This window comes from Mugil cephalus, chromosome 1, assembly GCF_022458985.1.
Source record: "Mugil cephalus isolate CIBA_MC_2020 chromosome 1, CIBA_Mcephalus_1.1, whole genome shotgun sequence".
Classification (NCBI taxonomy): Eukaryota; Metazoa; Chordata; class Actinopteri; order Mugiliformes; family Mugilidae; genus Mugil; species Mugil cephalus.
The window spans coordinates 7,743,525-7,763,695 of record NC_061770.1 but is presented as its reverse complement, the minus strand read 5'-3'; the positions used below and the strand labels follow the sequence as shown (position 1 = coordinate 7,763,695).

Genomic DNA, 20,171 nt, shown 5'->3' with positions numbered 1-20,171 from the left:
CCATGTTCTTCCTTACCTGTGCAGCTTGTTCTCTATAAGCCGCAGGAAAACTCATGGGGATTTTTTACCATGTCTGTGATACAGGAGTTCAGTGGAAGCGCGTGTTTCCTGCTGAGTTTCCAGTGCCTGGTTGTTAGCCAGCCCAGAGTAGCCTCATCCTTTCAGCCAGCGTGTGATTACAGAGCTGCAGGCTGTATCATACAGTCCTTAGATGAAACAGTAGCAGGAGAAATTGAAGGGATTACTTTGACTGACAGGATGCCCGTCATTTTTTCCTCGCCCCAGAAATTCTTATATAACCATTTTGGATTTTGGCCTGCGTCTGCCGTGTGAAATAACAGGTCTCATTGTCTAATGAGTAGATGTAGCGTGCATTTAGACCAAAAGAATAGCACCGTCTAGATTTCTGTTCACCTCCTTCTCTCGACGTGTCCCTGCTGTCTTCACTCCTCCTGCTCTTTCACTGGCTCCCCTCTCACTCGAGTGTGCCAGCCAGGCTGTGCAAATTTGCTCCAGATAATAGTGGACTTACATAGCCAGCTTCTGGAGTTGTGGCTGCTGCTGTGGCTGTAACGGCTTGTTACCCAGCTGGAGTAATGATTGCATGGCTCCTTCCTTCCTTCCTTCCTTCCTTTCTTTCTTCCTTACATTCTTACATCCTTCCTTCTTTCCATCCTTCCTTCCTTCCTTCCTTCCTTCCTTCCTTCCTTCCTTCCTTCCTTCCTTCCATCCTTCAACACTCTGCTCTCTTCATTTTCCTCTCATCTATCTGTCTATCCCTCTATTGCACTCAGACCGGTAGCAGTTTTTTGTTTGGTTACTCTAGGCCGTCACTCACTGTCTTCGTCCCCTTATCTAGTGCCTGTCTCACTGTATTTCATCGCTCGCTTTCCCATTTTCCCAACCGTTGTCCTCTTGACCACTGCGCCATGTTCCCTCACTGTGATCTTCGTGAGACAAATGATGGGATATGCTGTATGTGACTTCTGAAACTCTTGCGATCTGTAAACGTGATCTCCGTCAGTCTGCCCGCAGGTGCTTCACGCACCCTCCATGGAACCAGTGCCTAATCTCACACATTTCAGCTCACTTGTGGGGCAGTTTGGTGGCGCTTAAGTGTGGGTTTGGCGTGATCATTGGACGGAAGGTTCTGTCTGTCGGAGCCTCCTTCTGATTAGGTGGCTGCACACCAAAGGTCAGAGTCCGGGCTTTGTTCGGCGGACTGCAGGCAGATAACACCTCCGCGGGCAGAGCCTGTTGATAAAGAAAGCAAATACATCAACACAAACCAGTGCACATAGACACATGCTTTGATAATGCCGGTGCTTTAATGCACTCAGGGAAACACAGATCGCGCTGCGGCCTGACCTTGTTTGGGTTAACGTCATCTCTATCTTCTCGGCTCGGCTGCCCTCTCCGCAGCTAGTCCTCTCTCGTTGTGTTCAGTGCTACAGCACATTAATGACTTATGTAATGTGAACGGAACCGCGCCAGGTGAACTGAGCCATTCGTTTCTTTCATTACACTCTGCTCCGCGCAAGACGCACAATTGCCTGCTCATTCAGACCAGTGACCCTCTGGCTGTTCCTTGCACCTGCTACCTGATGCGCCAGCCAAGTTCTTCATTTTGCCAAGTCCATTTGTCTGCTTCAGCAACTCTTAACTGTGCCGTACGATTTGGCCAGAAAGCCGTAGCCACAAATATGGGAAATGGGAGTTAAAACAGCGTTACCAAACTGCATGAAATGCATGTTTTCATTTGGTAGATCAGTCAAATTGGTTTCGTTCCTTACTCACCCCTCCTTATGCCCAGATGCCACAGCTGTTCTATTGTGTATATTAAATAATTCATGGGGACATGATTCATTTTCAGATTCACAAACCACCAAAACCCACCGCAGGTGCTTTACTTTAACGTTGCAGCTTTCATTATAGCACCACATTGACTTTCAAAGTGACGGGATAGTGCAGCATCGGCAACATGCTTCATGAATGGTTAAGACCCCGCGATTTAATAAAATGTGTACGGTGTCAGTCAAAAAGACTGATTCAGTTCCACTCCGCAGTTGAGCTTAGGTGAGATATCTGATCCCGTGGTCTCCAGTGACATCCCGCTCTGTTTGCATTCTTTGCCCGCTGAGGATTCCCTCTTCTCTGGCTGAGGCCCTTTACAATTTAGATTTATGGAAATGCCTCCTAATAGAAATCTGCTCTCACAGGATGACAGACAGCAATGATGGGGTGTACGCCGCACACTGTACTACAAGTGCTGGGGCAGTCTGAGAAGATCGCGCCTGAGGATTCAACCTCCAATTTAATAGGAAAAGTACATAGAGATTGTTAGTGGTGTCAGCGGAAGCGGGGATTGTGGAGAAAGGGCAAATAATTTATGTACGCTATGTCTATGCTGAACGTGTGCCTGTGTGCCCCTGTCTATATGTGTACGTGCCTTTGATTGTGGGTGCGTGGATAAGCTTGTAAAGGAGTGTAAGCGTGCACGCCTGTATGTGGCAGCTGTGGGAGGGGAAACAAAAATGATTAGAGTAATAATCACTGTAATCTTTCTCAGTGTATGTCATAGGTTTTAGGTGTAATACCAAATGGAGTTTGAAGTGTGTGAAGCAGGGGGGAAGGCTGAGCAGCGACAGGGTTTATGGGTGGGAGTAGACACACATGCTCTTGTTTGCATTCAGGGATAAGCTTAGACGCCATTGTTCCTGTGTCATGATGACATGCTTTTTAGCGCAGCATCTCCAAATGTGCATATGGTTCTTTTAACAGTCTTTTATATGCTTTCACTGTGATAATAACTCAAAAGAGGCTGAGGCAGAATGAAGCACTGTGGCTGCTTTCAATGGATGCAATTCAGTGAAAGGCAATTGAAGGCCTCGCTGCAGGCCTCTAGACTCAGATGGGCATGAGCAAGTGCCCCGATATGGGTCAGTAACAAAGATAGCGCTATTACACTGAATGCAAAATGCTCTGCTGGAGTGCCCTTAAAGCGCATGCTTAATTGTGGACAAGTGTGCATTAATTTACAATGCACCACTAAACTGCTGCTCTTTAAGCTGTGGCTTAGAGCCTCACGCATGTCATGTCAAAAGAGAACAGCAAAAAAAAAAGGGTTAAGTTAAAAATGTGCACAGTGGAGGATTTTAATGATCAGCATCTGTGCTAGTTATAACTGAGCCTTTGTGACACTAATGTCACAGCAGTTTCCTCCTCTTTGATTATTGGGGTCCATCAGTCTGATGGAATTTTGAATCGTTGCAGAAGGAAATATTAGACATAATCAACTACCTCTAACGCACAGCACATTAAACCTGACAGGATGAAATGACAGCAGTTACTGGAGGGCTTGCGCTTTCCGAGGCTGTTATCCCTCTGCCTCCCTATTGTGTCATTTTCTTGCGGTGACTGGAAAGATGGATGGATGCAGAACAGTTTTCTGGAAGCTGACAGATAGTACTGGCACCGGAGCAGAGAAATCCATTTCCTATTGAGACAAAAGAATGGGAAAGTGTAACTTCAGCTCAACAACACACAATGCCAGTGAGTCCTCTTATTATCTGCTTTTGATAGCAGCAAAGAGAGAAGACTAATGGACTAACCTCTGCTGCTAATGCCTTTTTAGAGTTTCCTATAGAAGTAGATTTCCCATTAGGGCAGATTAAACTTTCTGTTTTTACTGTGCAAATGGCCACATCATATGAAATGCTTACCGCTCACAAAAAGCAAAATGTTAAACATTTTGAGACATTTCACTTCTTAACTAGTTAGTTTGTTGATTTTAGCTCCAAATTACCTCTTTGATTTGTAGTGTATCACTTTTGCTTAAGATTTCACACTTTACATTAATCATCAGTGAATAACACATTAATCCAAAGCATGAAATTACAATCTCCCATTTCCTGTTTTATCCAGCAACAATGGATTTAGCGCCGTAAACGGATTTGGTTTATGTTCTTTATCTTCTGCAATACAATTGCTGTAAATATGAATTTAGGAGATCAAGCAAATTTGGCAGCATTGTTAAGAAGCTTAGTATGCTGTAAAAAAGAAAATAAATAAATAAATAAAATGCACAAAGGCAGAAGACCTGCTGCCTATTCTAGAGTGATAGAGGTTTAGAGCTGCCTCTGCTCCAGAGGCCACTTCCTAAAGCCCGTCCTCTCTTGTGTCAGTTGGCTGGCTGCTGGACTGCCCTCGGGCTGCTGTGTCCACAACCCAGCGATGGTTTGCATAGCTTATCATTTTTTTTTTCTTTCCCTCGTTTATTCATCCCTTGCCTATCCCTCCTGCTGGTCCTCGGCATCTTTTTAATTCACCACAATGCGGCTCCATTGACCACGGTTGGTATTGTCACTGCACCGGGCCCAGCAGCCAGGGAAATCACCAGCATTTCAGCAAGGGACCCACAACCAGACACAGTGACAGACAACAGGCAGCCAGTGGGACCAGTTTGTTTAACAAGCATTCAGAAGCAGCCTGGCTGAGTGTGCCAGCGAAGTGTTTTGTGTGCCTGACTATTCATTATGAATAGGAAGTTTTGCAATAACTGTCTTTTCTCCAAACCATGATCACAGCTTTCCTGCGCGCTGGAATGCGAGTTCTTTTCTGACTCTCATGACTTGATGCTCTCCTTCTATTCCTCTTCTTCTCTCTTCCGCGTCTGACAAAGAGACTGTCAGATGTGCGTTTGAATGGAAATTTACCGACATGGACCATGATATTTGATATTCATGTGAGAGGCTAAACCCTGAAGCAGCTGACGGTTTGTCATTAAGCTGATTCATCCTTCTGCCCCGGTGCTACGTCCACTGTTGAGATGCGTCAGCTAACTGATTCCAGAACCAGGACTTGTTGCGCTGGGTGTGGTCAATGAAAGACGACTGTTCATCCTTTGTTAAAATGCTACTAATTCTGCCAAGAGTCAGTTATTGTTAAAGTCACAGACCATTGACTGAATAATTTGCATCTGGCACGAGCGACGTGCTTAAACCTCCTGACTCATTTTCGCAATTAATAGCTGATAAGACTGTTATTGTTCTACCTCACCTATAGGTCTATTCACTGCCATCGCACTCTCTTCTTTTTCTAGGTCAATAGGTAACTATGTTGAAGTGTGAATCATTCCTCATTGCATTTATATGTTAATTCCCCTTTCTGTAATTCTGACTCCTTGTAAACAAAAGAACTTTGAACTAAAGAGCACAAGAGGGTGTTGCTCTTATTCTTTTTAAGCCTGCTCCTCACCCAGCTAGTACTGAGCCGTCTATGTCAAGTGCAACAAAGAGGTGGTCATGCAATCAGCTTAAGCAAAGACTTCATTCCCCATGTTACCGTAACCAATATGAATGGATAACCTTTGCGGAGCCTTTTATTTACACCATTCAGTCACTCTCATTCTGTGCCTCTGCAGCTGTTGCCACAACATGAGGGAGTGATGCATACATTTCCCCCAACGACTGGGGAAGGAGACATAAAAAGGAAAGAAAGAAAGATGGATTGGAGTAAACGTTGTATGGACATATACGATTAAGAGGTGGGGGAGTAGCAAAAGCTCTAAAGGGCAAAAGGCTGTGGGGCTTGAGCAAAAAGCTAGCTCAGCAGGCGGCTGATTATACCACCGAAGGGATCCACTTTGCACATCCAGCATGTACAAACTCAAACAAAGGAGAAAAGCAGCGTGGAGGCAGCTGAAAGTGAAGGTGGGGGTCCGGTCCTCACTGCTTCTTTAGAGGCAATGGCACTTTTATGACCATGCTAATAAAGTGCTTCTGGGACAGAGCACCTCCCACACCTCTGCCTATACGCACGCCAAGAACAGCTTGACAGGGCTTTAGGACCTGTGTTTATGGACACATGGATCAATACACTTCCTCAGGGTCTATATTTAAGACAGAGCTGTGTAGCACGCCCGTTGATCACAGGGGGAGGGACCTCAAGATGGCTATTACCGGATTTGGAGTGAGGGCTTTGAAAGGGCTAACACGGTTCATGGGGAATCCCAAATCAGCTTTGCAAATCAAACCTGCCTTGATCATGGACGCGGCAGTGTCCTGGGTGTTCACCATCTCGACATCCTTTCCTGTTTTGAATTGCTCGCGCTTGTTAATTCAAGGCGCTGTCGCTGATTATTCCAGCCACATCTCTCACCCTTGATTCTCTTTGCCCTCGCTGCTGGAAATGCAAATCTGGAGCGTGACAAACGATGTAGGGCCGTTTCTGACACGTTCAAGCCCCTGGCGTCCCCACGTCGCTCCCCAGCTTACCTCCTCCAGCTCCACAGTAATTACCCTTGTTGGATTGCTACGCCTAATCATACTTGATTTTGGGATGCACCGCCATTCTCTCCACTTGTTAGCCCCTCACACTGCTTGGTTCTGATAGAGTACACTGATAATACTGAGAGAATGAGGCGCACACATACTGTAGATACTGCTGCCGCTGCCTGGTGGTTTTATGAGGGAGTTATGTACGGATCTAATACGGTGGCTGATTCATTTAGAGATGATTGTTGCGCCGCCAGTGATTAATCCCCCCTGTGATCTGATCACATTAGAAGGAGATGAATAGTACAAAAGGTTAAAAAACAAAACAGTGTTTAGAAAAGAATAATTAATAGATTCTGTAAAATGGGCTTCATGAAGAGCAGGGAGCAAGGGGGAGGGGTGTGTGGAAAAAGCTTCCAATTTGTTCTCAGTTTGTTCCAGTAATAAGATCCAGTCCTTCTTTTCCAGTGGACAAGATAATTAACTCCTGGGGACAGACTGCACAGAGCTCCATCTTTTGGTCTATGCCACACGGAGAGCAATCTCACAGCCTAGTCTCATCCCGGCTGCATAAATTGCAGGCTTTGCCAGATATGTGTTTTTGCTGTAGGTGTGGAGAAGGAACAATTGATGTGGGTCTCAGCTGATGGGCTGTGGTCAGTGTAAAAAAATGTGTGGGATGGTTTTAATACTGTGTGGTTACGGTATCATCGCTAATATTATTATTTAAATTAAAATGTTTTGAAGATAGAAGCCTGGTTTTAAGTTGTGATAATATGCTAATGTAATGTAGATACACATTAGATATAAAACTGTGATTCAAGTTTGAAGACCAGCATTTCTGATGCGGTGAGTCATTGCCAAGTGTCCAAGGTTTTTTGTGAGCAATGTGCGTTGGCATTTTTGTTCTTAGAAACCGCTTGCTCAGTGTGCGACAGCAGCAGCGTTAATATGAGTCAGGTCAGGCTAATTTCCGTTCTGCTGTAACCTGCCTCTTTTTCCTGCATTGTCTTGCCCTGTCCAGCAACTACTTTGGAATGTGCACCATAATGGTTTCCGCTCATTGTGTCCTTAAATCTCCACTCCCCTTCTCCACAGCTCATCGCCTCATTGAAATCAAACCTTTTATGCCATTTCAGTTAGCAGCAGCCCTTTCCTTTTGGTCAAACCTGTTTACTCCATGTGATATATGTAAGCCATGCTGTGATGCCTAACTTATTTTATGTTTGTTTCTTGTTCTCTTTTCTAGAAACATGTGAAGAGCCTTGTGAAATTTCGACCTGCAAGTTAGCCTTCAACAACAAAAAGGCGAAGGTCTCCTCCCTTCATCCACTCATCCATTCTCTCAGCTCCCTCTGCAGTTTCCTTGCAGGCCCCTTAGACATGGAGGGCCGGCAGACTATACGCAGAACTTTATCACCTAACGCTACATTAGGAACAATAGCTACTCTACTTGGCCTCTGCCTCTTAGTGATTCCAGGCAGTGGGCAGACTTTCACTAGTTTCCACCCTGAACGTCGGGACTGGGTATTCAACCACCTGACGGTTCACAAAACCACGGGCGCATTGTATATTGGAGCGGTCAACCGTGTGTACAAGCTTTCAGGCAACCTGACCCTCCTCGTTTCCCATGATACAGGCCCAGAGGATGACAATAAGGCCTGCTACCCCCCTCTGATCGTTCAGCCCTGTTCTGAGCCCCTTGTCTCCACCAACAATGTCAACAAGCTTCTCCTCATTGATTATTCCCAAAATCGGTTGCTGGCCTGTGGCAGCCTCTACCAGGGTGTCTGTAAACTCCTCAGATTGGATGACCTCTTTATCTTGGTGGAACCTTCCCACAAGAAAGAGCACTACCTCTCCAGTGTCAACCAGACTGGGACCATGTATGGGGTCATTGTGCCTTCACAGGGCCAGGATGGAACATTGTTTATTGGCACAGCAGTAGATGGCAAACAGGACTACTTTCCTACCATCTCCAGTCGAAAGTTGCCCCGTGACCCAGAATCTTCTGCTATGCTTGACTATGAATTGCACACTGATTTTGTGTCATCTCTCATCAAAATACCATCAGACACACTGGCTCTGGTCTCCCACTTTGACATCTACTACGTGTACGGCTTCGCCAGCGGCAGCTTTGTTTATTTCCTGACTGTTCAGCCTGAGACGCCAGAGAACAGCATGTCATCAAGTGGATCTGGCAGTGATCTCTTCTACACTTCCCGCATCGTTCGCCTGTGCAAAGATGACCGCAAGTTTCACTCTTATGTCTCTCTTCCTATTGGCTGCGTGAAACACGGCGTTGAGTACCGGTTACTGCAGGCTGCCTACCTCGGCAAGCCAGGCCGTGTTCTTGCTGCCTCACTCAACATCAGCACCCAGGACGATGTGCTCTTCACCATCTTCTCCAAGGGCCAGAAGCAATTCCATCGCCCTCCAGATGACTCAGCTCTCTGCGTCTTCACCATTCGAGACATCAATGCACGAATTAAGGAGCGTCTGCAGTCCTGCTATCAGGGAGAGGGAAACCTGGAACTCAACTGGCTCCTTGGGAAGGATGTGCAGTGCACCAAAGCGGTGAGTTATGCTTGGAAAATGCTTACATTCATACTGTATATATATATATATATATATGCATGTGCTGCCCATTCTCTTTCCCCCTAGTTAACAGTCAGATAACATCAAAACACCTTTGTTTTACACACACACACACACAAGCTAGCTCATAACCAACGAAGAGATAAGAGAACAAAAGGTCAAACTTCTCCACACTCAGGCCCACCAACGTTCACATCTAGTTTCCTTCCCTAAATTATGATAAGAAACACAATGGGAATAACCAAAGCTTCCCATTGAACCTAGAAACCACAGTGAGTTTTGAGAGTGTTTGCTGTAGTGGCAAAAAACTACAGCAATCATCTAGAAAGGCCTTTGACTGTCTATCTCTGCTATCAAATGACTCTACACTACATGCAATTATGTCAAATTGTTGTGTTTCTTTGATATCGCAGAACATCCTCTTTCAAGTATATTTCAGTGGGAGACATTTTTCTTGAAAGCCATCAGAGTGATAACATTCTCCTCAAGCACAACAGACATAAGCACTCTCCCCTTTGGAATTTAAAAAAGTGTGTCCGGGCATGGTGTTGAAGTTTCTCAGCTTCTGATAGATCACACGCCGATCTGTTCCTTCAGAAATCCCTAATTATCCTATAATATGTGGCCACGTATCGGTTCCATGTTGTCAAGTAGAATTAAGTTCTTGATTGTCCCTTATTCCCTGGAGGCTATAGTCCTCTGTGCTTTCATTCTGTAATTACGAATAGGAATTTAAGAATATTAAAAATTAATAACTAGCTAAGTAGGAAGTGACTGTGTGCATACGTGCTGTATGTCTGCATGTATGTAGGAAAGGCTTATGAGCACTGTACGTTAGCGTGAGGTTTAATCGTAGCCCTACCCTTCACTATGATGAGACCCACTGATCAGCTTCTTTTGTTGCTAATCCCCCCAGGGAACTCCATTGACCACTCTTATTAAAATCAGTAAATTCCCCATTAGCACAGTGTCAGAGGTGATTGTCAGGAGGAGGGAGACATTATCTGGAGCTAGCTGTTGGCTTTTATTAGCTCCACTGAGAAGGCGGCATAAGACGCTGCAAGACGCGGAGCAGGCGAAAGAAGGAGAAGCGGTGATATATATAGTCATGACAGGTTGGTGGTTAGGAGCCTTTTTAACTCTGAAGACTCAAATTAGAACGTTTTCCAGTTTCCCAGAAGAATTCACAATCCTGTCAGTGTGCATTGAAGGTTGCCAGCTGTTACCTGCGAAGCTGCACTCCATTCTTGAGGCATGTGCTGCCAATAACTGTCTGCTTTCCTTTTACTTTACACACCAAGATTACTTTGTATGTTTATCCGTAGCAATAAGGAAATTTAAAATACAGTCCTTAAGACCATGTCCTCAAGCTCAATGAGCAGCCTATTCGAATAAAACCTGTACAAATTAGCTCTCAGATATGTCAACCCTGTTAACATTGTCTACCTGATGTTAAGTCCCAAACTCAAGCGATGTGCGTGCTTTCAAGTACACATATGTTTCACATCTTGTCTTACATAAATATGCTCTTGAGTGTCTGTGTGTGTGGCATTCGGTCTGGGAACTGTCATAATATGAGGTGACTCAGTGTTAGACCAACCCCAGAGACTCTATTGTTTGTTAACTGTTAAGTGTACCTTGCTTGGTTTCTGAGCAAACACACATGCAGTCCCGGCGTCTTTCCTGTGGTCCGTTTCTAACAGCAGGTAGCCAGCGAGAAATTAATTACACCCCAGCTCTCATTCTTGCAAACATTTTGCCGTGCGTACGGTTACACGCAGGCCAAGGCTACGGCTGGAAATGGAACTGAGGCTGAGCCAGGGGATTCAGGCACAGCAGCCAATCAAAGATTTATCACCCAGCCGTCCAGCCTTCTGCCATCTGGAGATTCACACCATCTCTGTAGTCAATCCCATGGAGGAGAGCCATGATGGGATTTAATATTATTATTATTTTTTTTGTATCCGGCTGCCTGTGTGTGTCTTCTTTCATCTAACACCATCTTCCTATCTGCCTTTGTCCTTGTGCTCCAAATACTAATTAAGCTCTCATGCATGCAATGGGAATCTACTATTGATAGCATTGATATAACCTTAGACCATATATTCTGTCACATCTAATTCATCCTTCATTCGAATTACAGACAAATGGAAGCATTGATGTCATCGTCAAAATCTAAATCTTCTGTATTCATAATTCATACAAGCAAGTATATTTCTCAGCGTAGATTAAATGTTAAATGAGGATTAATCACACCGTCACTATATTTAGCCTCACTCCAGCTCAGCTCTTCTGAAGATAATGTTATTTGTATGACATGAAACAGTTTGAGTTAGGGCAGCTCTGAAATCCTTCTCAAAAATTTATGACAGGGCAGAGGAAAAGCAAAGCAAAACAAAAAAAAGGAATGTCTGCAAGAAGGTGCTCGAGAAAGCTCAACCACACCGACTCCGGGGGATTTGCGCTGCCAGGACTGCTAAGCGTACATCATCTGAACAATCTAGATATAATCAGAACCAAATGGTGTGGAGCCCAACAGACCATATGTGGAGAAGCTGCATGATTTTGGTGGAGTAGCAATTGATAAGCCAAAGTCTGGAACTCACGGCTGTTCCCCTGGTTAGGTGCTAGCACGTCCCGTCAGATTCATTCTTTGTGTCTGCTCAGTGTTTTTAACAAGCTTTAAACAGTCCCATACAGTGCATTTGATTTTATAACCAAAGGAGAAAATAATGTAAGTGCACCAGACCCCCCCCCCTAATTTAAATACTGCAGTGGAGTAGCCCATAGCACTGTGTGCTATTTTGGGCAAAGGAAATAAAAGGAAATGCCATAAAGTGAGGGGCGTGACTATACGAGCGGAGGCGATTATTCCCCGTCAGCATTATTGCTCTTACTCTGCTCATGAAAATCTGTGTAGAAAGGTTTTACAGCCACGGTGTGCGGTGAGATGCTGAGCTGCCTCCCAGAGTGGGAAGTGTCACTCAGCGTAGTCTGTATTCTGACAGGGACAAAGACAGACAAAGAGAGGAGACGGATGAGAGATAGATATGGTGGCAGAAAGAGAACTAATGAGTGGGCTTGGAGAAAGAGGATGTAAATTAGAGGGGTGAATAAAATGGAATTTGTGAGCACTGCATGGGAGGCTCGCCTGGCCATCTCACTTTACTCCTCATGGCACATTGAGGCCATTGCCACTCACACAATGTCAGATGACCTCATTCAACACCAAGATAACTGTCTCGCCTCTCATTTACTTCTTCCTCTTTTCCTGTATCATCTCCCCCCCATCCATATTCCCCACTTATCTTTAGAGGGGCTACAGCATAGAGCAGGTCCTGGTCACAAGAACTTATTATAAGATATATAATTATGCCCAAATTTTCCTAACAACCAAATGAGACGTGGAGATTAATGAATGTGTAAATGCAGTTCGTTGCATGCGCTTTGGTTGCATGCGTGCTTCATTCTTGCATTGTTATGACTCGGTGTGTTTGCCAGTGCACATAGTTATCATGCGGTATGTGTCTTCCCGCAGAGGTATGATGATAGGCCAGGGTAATGAGCCACAGTGAGAGCAAGTTGGAGCTCAGTCAGGTGGAGCTGATACTTATCTGTCAAGCGGAATAGAAAGACAAACCTTTGTCTGGCTAGAAGACTCATTTGCGCACCTCCACCACACACTGACCTTCCTCTCCTCTCTCAGACTCACCCTTCTCACCCCCTCATTTCCATCCAGACACTCTCTGACACCGCCACTGTTTTCACAACTTTGGCCGTCACTCTGTCCTTACGTCTCAGTCTTTCACCTTCATCTTTGCTCCTAACTGAGCTGTCTTTTTTTTTTTTTTATAAGCCCTGTATGCCTGCCTCTCCTCTCCACTGTGTTATTTTTGGAGTCTCTCTGACGCACATTTGTACATGTCACATCACTACAGTAGCTTTAAATTCGAGGGTTTCTGTGTTTAAGTTGACATTTATCTCATAATTGCCATGACCTCTCTGTTTCAGTTTGCATCTTTTCTCCTGCCGTTCATTTATACTTTTTTTGTTTTCTCCGTCTGCAGCCGGTGCCCATTGACGACTCTTTCTGTGGTCTGGACATCAACCAGCCGCTCGGCGGTTCTCAGCTGGTGACCGGCCACACTCTCTACACGGAGACTCGAGACCGCATGACGTCCGTGACATCTTACGTCTACAATGGCTACTGTGTAGCTTTTGTTGGCACCAAGAGTGGACGCCTGAAGAAGGTGAGTTCTTTTTGTATCCCAGCAGTCAGTTAAAGGGCTTTTGTGGAATATTTCTGCTCAGTTCATTACTGTGACACATAGGTACTCTCATGCTGACAGAGGTCTGTCCAGTGGTCCATGGAGCACAGACACTGTCAAGTGGTCCCATTTCCGTGCTCATGGATCATAGTCACAGAGAAACTTATCTCCTTAATATTTAATACCTGCTGTCAAAGAGTCAGGGAAGGGTAATGGCGATGGCTAGCTCACTGCAGTGGTCATTACCAGTTCCCTGTTAAGTGAGCTCCAGTGTTGCAGTGTTGAATAACTTGCACTGACCCATTAATTTTAATAGGCACCTTTCTGCCTATGGCCCATTGAGAGCTAAAAGTAAGGAGCCAGCCCATGCCCTGAACCTCCTAGTGTTGGTGAGATGCCACAGAGGGTTAACGGCTCCTGGCCTGTTAATAATGATAGATTTCACATCCCAGTCGCAGAAAAAAAAATATTAGATGAGATTCCTCTCTGACAGGATTAAATGGGTTCTGGCTTCAGGGATGAGGAGTTGTCAATCAGAAATGGTGCAATGTTTTTGCTGATTAATTTAGAACAGATGTTTCACCGTTCGGGCGCTGACATCACCCCAGACGCTTTGACTGCATATGTGAAAATGTTTGGTCATAGAACAAATGCAGTGGTGTGGGGGGTACACCGTGTCACAATAGTCGTTTTGTCTTGCTTCTCTAGTTTGCATTTAGACAAATGGTTGAAGGATGTCAGTATTCACCTGGCTCCTCCTCCCACGGGGCCAGCTCTGAGTGGCAGAAACTGTGCGTCACAGGGCCGTGGAACAGCTGCACAGAGCTTAGCGAAGGAGGGAAGGGAAAGAGGGCTGTTAAAACCATATTGATGCCCCTTTTGGCAAGTTCTTTGTTGTTCTGTGTTTTTTGATACAACACAAATGGTGCTGGCCTGGGTTATTTTGGTTCCTGTCTGTTCATTATTAAATCAATCCACCAATCAGGCTGTGGTGGAGAGCGTATTTATTTGATGTAATCCCCCGTTTGAGCTGTTTAATAATTCAGCACCTTTTTCTACTTGGTTAAATTAGATGAGACAGGAAAGAATGTTTTCCCCACTGCGTTGCTATGGCTTCTGTGTAGCTTTTACCTCCTTGTTTCCTTCCTCTCTTCCGTCTGTAGCTGCCGCTTGCCTTCTCCCATTCCTCTCTCTTCTATCTCTGTTCCCTGTTTGAGAATCCATGCAAAATAGCCTCGTGTCCTGCTTTGTACTTAGACCTGGGGCCTGACTGTAACCACAGTAACGCTAACATGGGGGACGAATTAACCAGGATATGAGAAGAGCACCGAGAGCGAAGGTGCCACGGTCTAGTGGCCAGAACAGGAAAAAAATAAATAAATGAATAAAATAGTTCTACCAATTTAACTCCCCACCAATTGGTATTCCTTTGATTGAATGGATTTTCCTTAATAAAGTTAATGATCGTTCTCACTATGAGGTAGTCTCAATGAGAAAATGAAAGATGTTTAGTGTAGAAATAGTCTGAATATCTTCAATAAAATGTTATTAACACTGTCTACTCTCCATTTGGTCAGGAGGGTTTTCTGCACCTACTTTGAACTCAATTTGCTTGGGGACACGTGTGTGGACAAGGCGCTGCCTCTGCTGTTCAAAACATTTGCATGCAGCTACGTTTTTGCAAAAAGACGTGATTTGCATGGAGGGACAAGACTGAACAAGTTCAGACTGTTCACAGATGACCACAGTCAGCTTACCTACTGTGGCAGCCGGCCGCGATGTAAATCATCACTGTGCCATGTGACGGCACCGTGTGGAATAGGACTGTTCTGACAAATATCATTATGTCATAAAAGTGTGTGCATATGTCCCAGTGTGTCTGATATGTACATTGTTTACAGTGCGATCCATTAACTCTCTCAGGTGTCACAGAGAGGCCAGGGGGACAGGGTGACCTGATGGCTCGGCTGCAGCTTTTCTGCACGGGGATGTTGAGCTCCTACAGAGTTGCATGAGACACACAGATGGAGCAGGACGCTGTAGGCTTCCTGCAGATCTGAGCATGACACAGCTATGGTGACAAGACTTGATGCGTTGCGGGTGATATAGTTCTATACCTTCACCTCTTTCGTGCAGCCAAGAGAAACAGACAGATGGGGAGAGGGAGGGGTGAGCCGCGCATGGATGCGTCGTTAAAAGGTGTGAGGCATGATGAGAAAAAACATTAGAAAAAAAAAAATAAGAAAGCAGAGTAGCTGTAACGGGTGGAGATAGAAGGAAAAGGAAGAAGGTATTGGGGGAGGGAGGAAGAGACCGCTGAAATGTGAATTTAGTGCCGCCAAAGAAACCAGGACTGCACCGCTGCTTGTAATTGGATTGGCTCCCTTCCCAAAGAAGACCCCCCCCTCTCCTCGCCTCCCCTCCCCATCCCTCCGTTTACCGCTTCCCCATTCAATCCCGCTCCTCCCTCCCTCCCTTCGCTCCCCCCCCTCGTTTTCCCTGCAGACCGGCTCCTGTATACGCTGCTGTTTCCTGGGCTTTGCTGGTGCATGGCAAAGCATGAGGGATGGCGTTGGCGGATATCACTGCCTGTGGCAGGCTTTTGTAGGGATTGATTGAGGAAGAGGGGTTAAGAGCGTGGGGGAGCAAGCGGACACTAAGGTGGGGAGAATGCATATACAGAGTGATGGACTGCAGGAAACAATAACACCGCATTTGTGAGACACATTCAGTGTAAAAGCATTTTCATTCCGTAATGACGTGTTCAGGGTGTGAAGTAATCACATTTTATTATCTGACATGGGATCGAATGCACAAATCTATATATGATCAAGGTAAAGTATCCTGAATCCCAACGGAGTCAATCATCGTACTGTCATGCAGCAGTTCTGTGTTAAAGTGGCAGTCTAAGTGTCTTGAGGCTTTCACAAATTGGTGGTGGACTTCGGGATGTCTCCCTCGGAGGCAGTGATTGATGGTGTAAGGCAGTGGATGTTCACCTCAGCAAAAATATGCTAGGAGACAGTCAATATTCCAAGACTTTCTGAACTTTTTTGAGCTCCAGACAGCCCCAAAGCTTGACCTTTAGCCCACCGTGAGCAGCCATCTAGAACAGGGGTAGTCAACTACATTTTAAAGAGGTTCCAGCCAGGCAAAAATTCTTGGAACAAGATCATGAACAAGATCTAACTATTTAGTGTCAAATCAAATGATTTCATTATGAAGTCAAGACTTTAAAATTTATTGTGACACTTCTTAACAACTGAACACTCGTCTTTTTCTTCCCCCATCTCCGACTTGGTTGTCTGTTTCTCTCTCTTTGTTTCTTTTCCATGTGTAACTCATGTGTCTGTTTGCACCATAGACAGTCTATGGTCTGCACTGTAGAGTCGCCGTGTTTACTGGCTGGAACGCACAGGCTTGACTGGCAGAATGTTATCACGTGGGATGGCCTAACCCTCATGCAATTGGTCTGCGCCTTTCCTCATCCAATAAACCCCTGCTGAAAGCTGCGCTGGTTAAAATAGAAGTGCCTGTTGGATTTTTAATCATAACCTTCTGGTTTGGCTGTAGGTCCGTGTCCGTAAGAGATCCGGATCTGGGCTGCGCTCCGCCTGTTAGTGACCTATGATTTAGAAGACTGCCCAGTGAGCTTGTTGTCCTGCTGTTGCATTAATGTCTTATTTAAATTCTACACAAAGATTTACATTCATACTGACCACACTGCACATTATACACATTAGGCTGCACCGTCTATGAGATCACGTACCCAGAGACCAGAAGGCTGCTACAGGGCTCTGTGGGTCAAATTATAAAGATAGGCGATCTGCTTATATGCGCATTACCCAAGAATTGCATCATCTAAATTGAAATTGGCTGTGTGTGGTTGACTTTGTGCTTAAGCGCAGACATATCCCACATAGGGACTGGGATTGGTGGGAATCACCAGTGGCATTAAGGAGAAGAGTAGCTGTGGGGATCGTTGCCTTTGATAAGGCTGGAGATGGAGGCCACGTCTGCATATGTAAGATTGGGTGTTGAAAGGCAGCACAGCCATAAATGAACCGGGGAGGTTAAAGCAAACTCAGCAGAGGCACATCCAGGATTCTCCTGTTAATCTGAATCAATTTACAGACAGTGAAAATGAACATCCTTCATCCCAGTTCTCCCACAAGAGCAGCAGAAGTTAAGAGCTTTTGAACCTGAGACCAAACGGATTCGTTCCCCGGTGGCATTCTCTCCTACATTCGTATCCACTAAGAGCTTAATAGGGTTATTTATTAAAACGTGGTGTGTGGAAGTGTGAAAATACTGTATATCCATTCTATAAACATGAATTCCTTCACTTAACATTTTTTTTTTCCAGTTCTGAATGGTATTAATGTTGTGTCAACTACAAAGAAGTGTCCTCTTACACGACGTAGGGCTTTTCTTTTCATCGTGCCCTGATGGATAATCAGGAATCGGTTTGGAAGATGCGTCCCGTAGCTGCAATGAACAACTTAAAAGGGTGGTTCAGGTGTTTAACCGGACGAATGTCCTGCGGAACTGGTTAACATAGCAGAGGGTGCATGGCTAAGCCACAGCAGGGTTGTTTGTGTTGTGCGGACGGCGCTGGGGCGTCACTGAGGGTAGCAGCTGATCACAGGGCATGAAGTACTGCGGACTTGAAAGGCTCGTAAACGCAGGCAGCTGCTACTACAGAGCCCTCGCGGACAAGCGGTCAGACCCCCACCCGGCCCTCTCTCGCCCCTCTCTGCTCCGTTCACCCCACCACGAGCCTCAGAGAATTAGATTGGATTTGTCTCCCTCAGAGGGAGCGGGATCTGAGAGCCTTTCCTGTCTGGCCTGTTAGCCCAGAGGCTGCTCACCTTCTTTGGTGTGGCCTGCCCTGGATTTCTGTGTGGAAGCGAGGGATCAGCTGAGTAGATTTATTGCCCCTCTGTTCTCCAGCCCTTGAGTTCTGTGTTTGCCGTGGCCCAGCTCGGTTGCCTGCCCGCTAAAAGAGGCGCACGTTGGAATAGAAAGGAAACGGGAAGAGAGAGGGGGGGAAACGGAGTGACAGACAGACACGTGTATGGAAAATGAGAGAGAGAGAGAGACAAGAAGGGAGGCTCTAACTGTCGTTGAGGGTGATGTCCCTAGCAACAGCTGAGGCCCATGGCAACAACTGAATGGGAGCCCATCTCGCTCTCCCAGGGGTACAAATTTCTCCGAAAACACAACTGAGGGGTTCCAAACACAAACAGCTACATGTAGTTGTTTACAGCTCTCTCATTGATTCTCAATAAACAAGCTAAAAGCTCAACGGATTCACCATTTTAATGGCTTTATTAAACATATCCATTGTCGTCGCATGGCTCGCATTAACCTTGAGCTGACATGAAAGGAAACACAATAACACCTGAAGAGAATTGTCACAATTGCCACCAGGTGGAATTTGCTTCCAATCATCACAGTCACAAATTGTTCTTTCTCAGTGAATGACTTCTGTAATAACTTGCATCGCATTGTTTCAGATTGACTGGTGTGGTCTAATTAATCCCACAGAGAACAAATGATTGCGCTCCATTGTTAAAGCGTTGTCTTTGTTTTGTCTGACTTGTTTAATATTAAACGGGAGCCACGCGCCAAACACACCTGTTTAAGAGCGCAGGCGGCGTTTCAGACTGTAAAAGGAAAGACGACATGCATGGCTTTAGCTGATATAACAGCTGCCAATCTGTATCAGTTACATCCATGCACAGGAATTTCCCGTCTTGATTGCCTGCAATCTTTTTAATCGTGTTAGACTAGAAATCCAGCCTCGGTTCGCCCACCGGCAGCAGCTGGCAGTCTGGCGTAGCCTGCAGAAATTGCTTTTTGCTAGTGAAACAACATTTTCCCTCCCAACACAGCTTGCAGAAATTCTGTACTGAGGCTAAATCAAACCAACACTATTTGGAATGTGCAAATTAAGAAAGAGGCCTCTGAAAACCTTCTTTTCTGCCTCTACAGAAAGATGGGATGGCCAATAAATACTGCGAAGAGCTCTTTGAAGTCCTCACTTGTTGGGAACATCCTCTAATCAGCCGGTGGTCTGAGCTCCTCTGAACATCCATAACAAACCTCAACAGAGCCTGAAGATTTAAATCCTCTGTTGTATATATACAAATTATTGTTATCTTCAAAAATCTTGTTCTTTTGACTTCTGTGACCTCTTCTGGAAGCATGTTGGTGTTTAGGCTGCGCGGTTATTTGAATGCGCACAAATGGGTACAAAGTGTGGATCTTTGTGCGTGGAAGTGGTTTACATACCTGCTTGATTAGCATAACTGCCTCTCCAGTCAAGCTAATAACCAGCTCGTTCGTGGATTGTGGACCGGTTGGATATCTGTGTGACCTTTCTGGAACTTGGCCTGTGCTTGACTCCCTCGTATTCATTTCTTAACCCTACGTCAGATAAAGAGGCGGCCAGCGGCGGCCCCAGGCTCTGGAGGCGGAGCCGGCCATACCTTTCATGGTCGTCTTCAGAGCACAAACCTCTCTCTATCTGCTAGACCTGGTCCAGGCTTCTCTAAACACTTCACTGTTAAAAGGCTGGAGGAAGACTGAGAGCCCCCGCTGTTCCATTCATCCAAGCTTTATATCTGCTTTTTTTTATTTTTAGTCTCCTTGATTCACTTTCTTTCTGTCTGTCGTTCTGTACCATTCCCTGTTTCTCCTCACAGCAGTGCGTTAAGTGTATCCTGCTCAGTCATCCGTGTGTCCGCTCGCTTTTTTCCCCTCTTTTCTTCTTCCCTCTGATTTCTCTCTTTCTCTCCGTCCCTTGCCCTGTCTGGATCTCTGACTCTAACTTCTGCCACTCTATTTTTTCTCTCGCTTCCCAGCTCAGACTATTTCAATGACACAGCCTACCCTGCAGTGATCTCATTAATCACATTCAAACAGTGCTCTGTTGCTTTCTCTCCTTCTATGTGCCTCGCTCTCCTTTCGCCTCCTCTAATTGCTTGCTCTCTTCTCTGCCAGTGTCTCGAAGGAAGCGTTTTTC

General features: G+C 45.5%; 1 protein-coding gene across 1 annotated transcript in view; it reads left to right on the top strand.

Annotated features, from left to right (window-relative positions):
• The window catches only part of plxna2 (plexin A2), a 157,883-nt gene that overhangs the window by 14,787 nt on the left and 122,925 nt on the right, over positions 1–20,171 (top strand). The window contains exons 2-3 of the mRNA XM_047584622.1: positions 7,525–8,852; positions 12,941–13,123. Of these exons, the coding sequence (XP_047440578.1) occupies positions 7,659–8,852; positions 12,941–13,123 (1,377 nt within the window). The 5' untranslated portion in view covers positions 7,525–7,658. The remainder of the gene's footprint in view (positions 1–7,524; positions 8,853–12,940; positions 13,124–20,171) is intronic.